Raw genomic sequence first — 8,335 nt, 5'->3', positions numbered from 1 at the left:
TCAGGGTCTATAAAACAGTTTACTATTCACGCACTGTTCTGACCCGATTTGTCTTTTTTGCCGAGAGCTGCTCAGAAGTCCAAATGAATCAAAATTTGGAGCGGACCTCACACATCAAATTATCTATCACACAAAAAATAGATTTTTTTTATTCTTCTTGTATTTGTTTTGATTTTTTTTCTGAGTGGGAGCAGATGAGCCTGGACACCGAGTTGGATTTCCGGTCCAAATATCGCTATCTTTCTTTTCAAATGTAGAGTAAGTGCGCCTCATTTTGTATCAAAAGAAAACACCAACCAGGCACGAGTCCTGCAGCTCACAAGTCAAAGCAAATGACAGAAGGCATTACAAAAAGCAGAAGTGCAAAAATTCAAAGGATAGCAGGGATCAGCTACAGGCTGACATCACATGACAGGAGGTAACATTTTGATCTTCCAAAGAACACAACCAGCGGATATTTGAGATGAACCCAAAGAATCATAACTTCAGGAATACAAGAAAATCAGTACTAACATCCACACACAAGGGGAAACCAAAAAGGAGAACAAACGATGTCTATAACCATAGGATTTGATCCTAAAGTAGATCCATAGAGGCGCTCATGCATCGCGAGTTTATTTGAATCGCAAACAAACAGGCACTCCTTGTATGTGATAATAAGAAGTCACAAGAGTTACATAACGCTATGGTCGCGTACTTCTTCCAGCTTCGATCGCTGAGGACCCGTTATGACAAAAGAAGGCACAAAGGTAAAAGAATGACTTTCTCTGTGAAAGTCGGCACATCCTTCAGTATTCCTTCTTGCCAAAGTTCTTGCACCAAAGCTGGGATGGGATTGGCCGGACTGGGTGGTGCGGGCGTTGCTGCACAAGAGTATATCACATTCGTCAGCGCTTACACAAAAAACAGAAAACTAAATTGGGTCAGTATATACCATAACCTGGTCCTATGGAAATTGTCATGGAGACATGTCTTCCGAAGATTGAGATAGGGGAAAATCAATCAGAAGAAAAACAGAAGGAGAAAAGGTACTAACTACAGTACTTCCTCCGATCCAAGTTAATTGAGGCAGCCTCTATACAATGTAAAATAGACATTGTATAGAGGGTGCGTCAATTAATTCGGATAGGAGGGAGTACCATTTTTTGTTATAAGATATGAGGAAAAAAAATGTGTTCATATGCACTTGTATTGCTAGAAATAAAGATGCTTTTCAGCCAGTTAATTTTGTTCTGAACATAGATAAAATATTTCATTAGTCCACCATAGCATTCAGCTGGCCAGAACAACATCTAGCAGGAAAATCAGATATTTAACACATACACCAGGAAAACCGGATATTTAGTTGGTATGCATTTGTATTGCTATAAATTACATCAAAGCTCATATGCAATATGGATATAACAAGCTGCTTATGCTTTCCCCAAATTTCGTTTTGAAACATCAAATAAAATGTTTCATTGGTCTACCATGGCAGGCAGCTGCCCACCAACACATCTACCAGTCTATGCAAAGAACGTTTTGACAAAGACAAGTTTAACAACCAGGTTTGTGGCCAACTCAAACATGGAGCATTAGCACTATATCATAACAGTGCATGATTCACAATTTATTTAGCAAAAAGCAGATGCCCACATGAAGCCTGTAAAAGGTCTGATTCTATTATGCAGGTACACCTATATGGAATGGGTGCCGCTAGTGGCAGAACCAGTACCGAGGGAACAAAATGCTGTGTGGTGAATTCCCAAAAGTATACAATAAACAGTCAAGAACATGAGATTAAATCTAACCCATTCTCGAATAAAGGAAACATTGCTCTGTTCTTGCCGAGTACCACAACAAATGCTACGTGCAGGTGCAGTTATGTCATTTACTTGTTTTATACAAGTAACATGGACAGTATTGGCTGGAAGTTTGTCTAGCAAGCGAGAAAGACCAGCAATCATGCTCTGTGTACAAAGTTCCATACATTTGCATCCCATTCTAGAGTTCAACACAATACAACCTAAACAAGCACGGCTGCTGCAGACAGAAAAGCAAGATTTGCATTCCATCCGAGAATTCAGAAGAATGCATTTCGTAGCCCACACTGAATCCCCTACCAAGGATCAAACCAGGCCCACTGAGATCATCGATTTCTGCAGCTAAATGCAGTAGAGCAGAACCACCTAGTATTGGGCACCACTTCCGCATTTCGACCTGTCCCTGCCAGCGCTACCCAACGGCGAAAAAATCTATACCAACCAACCATGCCTAACACTTCCGGCAAAAATTCCCCGCAGGCGCAGATCTCGTCCCCCGGTCAGAGGTCGTCGGGTCAGCGCCGGATTACGGGGCGACGGCGGGGGCTAGGGGGTTGGTTCGGGCAGCGGCGCTGGGACGGGAGGGCGGGGCAGGTCAGGGGGATACATACCTCGAGCTCGGCGGATTTCATGGCGATGGGGATGCAGACGAGGAAGATGCCGACCATGGCGATGGCGGTGTTGCGGCGCCAGTGGACGGGCCGGCAATAGGGCCCGCCCGTCATGCTCCACACCTTCTGCCGGAAGTCGCCGCCGCTCGGGCCGTGGCCGCCATGGTCGCCGCCCATCTCCGCCGCCGGTGCGATTGCGAGTGCTCCTTGGATTGGACGGATTCAACCAGATCGGGGGGGTCGGGTGCGGTCTGGGCCTGGCCGGGCCGTGCTGCTTCTGTGAGAAGAGAGTGTGGGGGTGGGGTTGGCGGTTTTGCATCGAGCACCCTGCTACCCGTGCTAATTACTGCATCTGTTCATACAAGTCTTTTTTTTTTCTTTCCATACTCCAATTTAACCTCCATGGTACACTTTGGCTTTTGTAGTTGCAAAAGAGAATTAAGACTGTTGGTCAAAAGAATCAAGGTTGTAAATGAGATGCTAATGTATTTCTCTAATTATCTGTTCAACTCTCACTGCTGAATTTTTATGCTCTATGACGAGGCCACTCAGTAAGTGATCGATGCATGGTCTCCTTGTTTCTCCATGAGGCCCATCATCTCTTCTTCCTTCATTTCCATCCCCACTCCCGTAACCCGATTCTTGGTCTCATGTAACTGACGATCACGTCGGTCGGCAACATCTAACATGTATCGGAAGTTGAACAGATAATTAACCAGGCCGCACCAAACTATGTGGGCACCTCGACCATGGTACGTATTGATGGCCGCTTTCCGAGGAAAATCGAGAAAGAAGTGAACGTCACAATATGTCCCAAGCAGAATTTTAAACACAATTGAAATTCTGACTTATTTCAACATCCAAAATGCACATGTCGAACCAAAAGTCGGAAAATCAAATAAACATGACACGAAAAATCATATTGTAGCAAAGCGTATCTAAGGTTACAACAATAATATTTGGTAGTTCTGGAAATTGAATTACATTGATGCAATAACATGAGAAAATGGCATGCATTGCAGCACCGTCTACATATTGTCAAAGCAAAAAAAGAAACTATCAAAAAAATTAGGCATTTGCAACATCATCCTATTTTGGGATGTTAGATAGAAACCTACGTTTCATGTAGGGATGAAAACGGAGCGAAAACATACAGAACCGGGTGCTATCATATTTTGTTTTCTTTTTTTTTTGCAAAGCAGAAATGAATATTGAAACCACGGAAATAAATAGGGAAGCATATACTACTAGAAACAAACATGAAGAGAATACAGAGCAGACACGAAAATAGAAGCAGGTGTTGACCAGAACATAGAAACCCCTTCAACCATAGAGGAAAAAGACAAGCAAACCACCGAACTTAATCATATTTTAAAATAAATATGATTAGGTTAGCAACTTAGCATAGTATTGTAGCCCTATTGGACAAGCGTATATGGCATAGTTGAGTACGTGCATGGTAGTGGAAGTTGGACCGCGCATGGGTCATTTTGCTCACGTTGTCACATCATGTTTTTCATATTAGGATCATCACTTTTCACACATAAACATGACACAAAAACATATACCATTGTAGCAAAACATATCCAAGGTTACAAAAAATATTTCGCAATTCTAGCAATTGAATGAAACAATGCAGTAACATAAGAAACTATCATGCATTGCAGCACCGTTTGCATATTGTCAAAGCAAAAAAAAACTATCACAAAAATTAGGCATTGCAACATCATCCTATTTTGATGGGGCCATCATTCGAATACAAGGAAACAACATTGGTTGATTTGGAAAGGGAAACAACATGGTCGTGAGCTGATTGGGCTTGCGCGAACCAGATCGTGCGTTGGCACGCGCGACCGTGAAAGTCTTTTCCTTCGGTACTAGACTCCATGCTGAAAATTTTGTGGGTTCAATCCACTGATATTATTAGTTCCTTCTCTCTCTCTATCTCTCTCTCTCTCTCAACCGACGGTCCATATCATACCACTAACATTATATATTTCTATCTGGTCATATGTAGAACAGTTAATTCCATGTGCAAAATCCTACCAACCATGTCTTCAAAAGGCACCTTGCTCCTAGCTACTTGCTCACCAAATATGGCGTCCAAAGCCCACGCCTTCTGTGTTGTTGGGAGTTCAATATCTAGACTGATTGCATCTAATCTTCATGGTGGGCCAGTGGAAAGTTAAATAGTAGTTTGATGAGCTCAAGGAGACGCCAAATGTAATCTCTTCCATAGGAGTAGGAGGCTTAAGGAAGTTAGCGAGATCTCGCATCGAGACAGAGTGTTGATGACCGGCAAGGGCACAGGGCTATTGCCATTCACGGTAAGTAGAGTATGTCGATCCCACAGGGAGCGGTGTTGCACAAGTAACTACCAACCCTGCAGCTACGTCGTCACTTATGTGGCTATGTTCACACCCAGAGCGTTATCTGGAAATGATGTACAAACAGACGGGGAGACGATGGAGGTCTTTCGTATAGACAGCCGGACTAGTAACTTTTGAAAACAATTGAATATGAAAACTATTAAATTATGCTTAAATAGATATTGATCTAGATATGCACGTCAAATGAAGGAGGCCGGACTAAGGCAAGCTTGCAGTTGGATGGCCTCCGCCCCATCAGTGTCCTCGGATATGGACATGTCTAAAGTCATGTTGTGATGGCCTCCACCCCATCATTTTCATGATCTAGGCTTTGTTTTTTTTGAGCAAGCAAACTGCTTTATTACGCAACATCTTGGGCTAAATCTCCCATTACAGAATCAGCTACAAGAGCTGGTACATCATCATCGACTACAAGAACTTCTCCCGCAGTGAGAGACAGGCCTAGCATGGCTAGGGGTGGGCAGGCATATTTTCCCCCTCTTGCAATGGACAAATTCACATGAGGAGAACCAAAGACTCGCTTGTACTTTGACATCTTCAATCACTTGGGCCTGTCTTGAGAAATATGGTGCACGTCGATTAAGGGCTTGTTCCACCAGGAGCGCGTCAGTCTCGATTATCAGCCGCACCATCCCAAGTTCAGCCGCCAGGTCCATCACCTTCTCCACAGCATGCAATTCTATGTCAAAAGAAGAAGCTACATGTTCAACTCGCCTGCGCGTGCAGCTACCACTGCCCCAGCATTGTCTCGGACCACCACGCCCCAGGCACGATGCTGGTTACCTGGTGTGTGAGCCTCATCCACATTAAACTTTAACACATCTAGGGCGGCGGGGACCAGCGTTGTTGATTCTCGACTGACTTTGGCAATTTTGCAGAAGCAGCCCTGGTATTCCGCAGCAATGCATGCATCTCTAAAAGCGAAATGGTCGGCCTCCATGGGCTTCTCCCCTTCCCGCACCTTGTTCCGTTGACACCACCACTGCCACCACATAATAATGATTTGCATTCGTTCTTTCTCTGACAGCTGCCACAGCATATCGAGGGTCTCGTCGACAGAAGCACATTCAGCAAGTTGTTGTCTGACATGTTCCAGGTTCAATTTTCTCCACACATGTTTGACCTCGTGGCATTCAAAAAACATGTGTTTCCCTGACTTGTTCCTCAAGCTGCATAGAAAACACGTATGGTCCTCAATCTCCATTCCCCTCCTGCATAAAATGTCCTTAGTGGCCAGTGTATTATGCGCCATTCTCCACAGGAAGTGTCTAATCTTCCCTGGGCAAGGCATCTTCCAAATTCTTTTCCATTTCGCTTCGCCTCCCTCATTTAAGTTACCCACCACCTGTGGCACACCACCATGGCCTTCAGCTTGGTGCTCGAAAAAGACTCTCTTCAGCTTGTAGGCCTGTCTAATTGAGAAAAAGCCCTTGGTGCCAAAATGCCAGGCCATGAAGGCTTAAGGTTCGGTGACGCTAGGGTTGTAGAGATATTAGTATGCGGTAACCCGAAAGTTGTTTGGAGTCCCGGATGAGATCCCGGACATCACGAGGAGTTCCGGAATGGTCCGGAGGTAAAGATTTATATATAGGAAGTCCAGTTTCGGCCACCGGGAAAGTTTCGGGGGTCACCGGTATTGTACCGGGACCACCGGAAGGGTCCCGGGGGTCCACCGGGTGGGGCCACCTATCCCGGCCCCATGGGCTGAAGTGGGAAGGGAACCAGCCCCTGGTGGGCTGGTGCGCCCCCCATGGGCCTCCCCGTGCGCCTAGGGTTGGAAACCCTGGGGGTGGGGGGCGCCCCACCTGACTTGGGGGGCAAGTTCCCCCCCTTGGCCGCCGCCCCCCCCTTGAGATGGAATCTCGAGGGGCCGGCGCCCCCCCAGGGCCCCTATATAAAGGGGGAGGGGCGGCTGCACACCCAAGCCCCTGGCGCCTCCCTCTCCCCCCGTAACACCTCTCCCTCTCGCTGAGCTTGGCGAAGCCCTGCCGAGATCCCCGCTGCTTCCACCACCACGCCGTCGTGCTGCTGGATCTCCATCAACCTCACCCTCCCCCTTGCTGGATCAAGAAGGAGGAGACGTCTCTCCCAACCGTACGTGTGTTGAACGCGGAGGTGCCGTCCGTTCGGCGCTAGGATCATCGGTGATTTGGATCACGACGAGTACGACTCCATCAACCCCGTTCTCTTGAACGCTTTCGCTCGCGATCTACAAGGTTATGTAGATGCACTCCTTCCCTCTCGTTGCTAGTAAACTCCATAGATTGATCTTGGTGATGCGTAGAAAATTTTAAATTTCTGCTACGATCCCCAACAGTGGCATCATGAGCTAGGTCTATGCGTAGTTTCTATGCACGAGTAGAACACAAGTTGTTGTGGGAGTTGATTTTGTCAATTTACTTGCCGTTACTAGTCTTATCTTGATTCGGCGGCATCGTGGGATGAAGCGGCCCGGACTGACCTTACACGTATGCTTACGTGAGACAGGTTCCACCGACTGACATGCACTAGTTGCATAAGGTGGCTAGCGGTGTCTGTCTCTCCCACTTTAGTCGGATCAGATTCGATGAAAAGGGTCCTTATGAAGGGTAAATAGAAATTGGCATATCACGTTGTGGTTTTGGCGTAGGTAAGAATCGTTCTTGCTAGAAACCTATAGCAGCCACGTAAAAGTTTGCAGCAACAATTAGAGGACGTCTAACTTGTCTTTGCAGCAAGTGTCATGTGATGTGATATGGCCAGAAGGATGTGATGAATGATATATGTGATGTATGAGATTGATCATGTTCTTGTAATAGGAATCACGACTTGCATGTCGATGAGTATGACAACCGGCAGGAGCCTAGGAGTTGTCTTAATTTATTTATGACCTGCGTGTCAACTGAAACGCCATATAATTACTTTACTTTATTGCTAACCGTTAGCCATAGTAGTAGAAGTAATAATTGGCGAGACAACTTCACGAAGACACGATGATGGAGATCATGGTGTCATGCCGGTGACGATGATGAACATGGCACCCCGAAGATGGAGATCAAAAGGAGAAAAATAATATTGGCCATATCATGTCACTATTTGATTGCATGTGATGTTTATCATGTTTTACATCTTATTTGCTTAGAACGACGGTAGCATAAATAAGATGATCCCTCGTTAAAATTTCAAGAAAGTGTTCCCCCTAACTGTGCACCGTTGCGAAGGTTCGTTGTTCCGAAGCACCACGTGATGATCGGGTGTGATATGTTCTAACGTTCGCATACAACGGGTGTAAGCCAGATTTACACACGCAATACACTTAGGTTGACTTGACGATCCTAGCATGTACAGACATGGCCTCGGAACACAAGAGACCGAAAGGTCGAACATGAGTCGTATAGCAGATACGATCAACATGAAGATGTTCACCGATGATGACTAGTCCATCTCACGTGATGATCGGACACGGCCTAGTTGACTCGGATCATGTAACACTTAGATGACTAGAGGGATGTCTGTCTGAGTGGGAGTTCGTTAATAATTTGATTAGATGAAC

The 8,335-nt window shown here is 45.7% G+C and overlaps 1 protein-coding gene across 1 annotated transcript; it reads right to left on the bottom strand.

Annotated features, from left to right (window-relative positions):
* Positions 1-424: 424 nt before the first annotated feature.
* LOC109760838 (uncharacterized) lies at positions 425-2,723 on the bottom strand. The gene is made up of 2 exons (XM_020319642.4): positions 2,414-2,723; positions 425-863 (listed from the first exon to the last, which is right to left on the bottom strand). The coding sequence occupies exons 1-2, from the start codon at positions 2,588-2,590 to the stop codon at positions 789-791; spliced, it is 252 nt and encodes an 83-aa protein (XP_020175231.1). The 5' UTR covers positions 2,591-2,723; the 3' UTR covers positions 425-788.
* Positions 2,724-8,335: the final 5,612 nt, after the last annotated feature.

Source organism: Aegilops tauschii, chromosome 5 (assembly GCF_002575655.3).
Source record: "Aegilops tauschii subsp. strangulata cultivar AL8/78 chromosome 5, Aet v6.0, whole genome shotgun sequence".
In the NCBI taxonomy this organism is placed as follows: domain Eukaryota; kingdom Viridiplantae; phylum Streptophyta; class Magnoliopsida; order Poales; family Poaceae; genus Aegilops; species Aegilops tauschii.
This window is presented reverse-complemented; position numbering and strand designations above follow the sequence as displayed.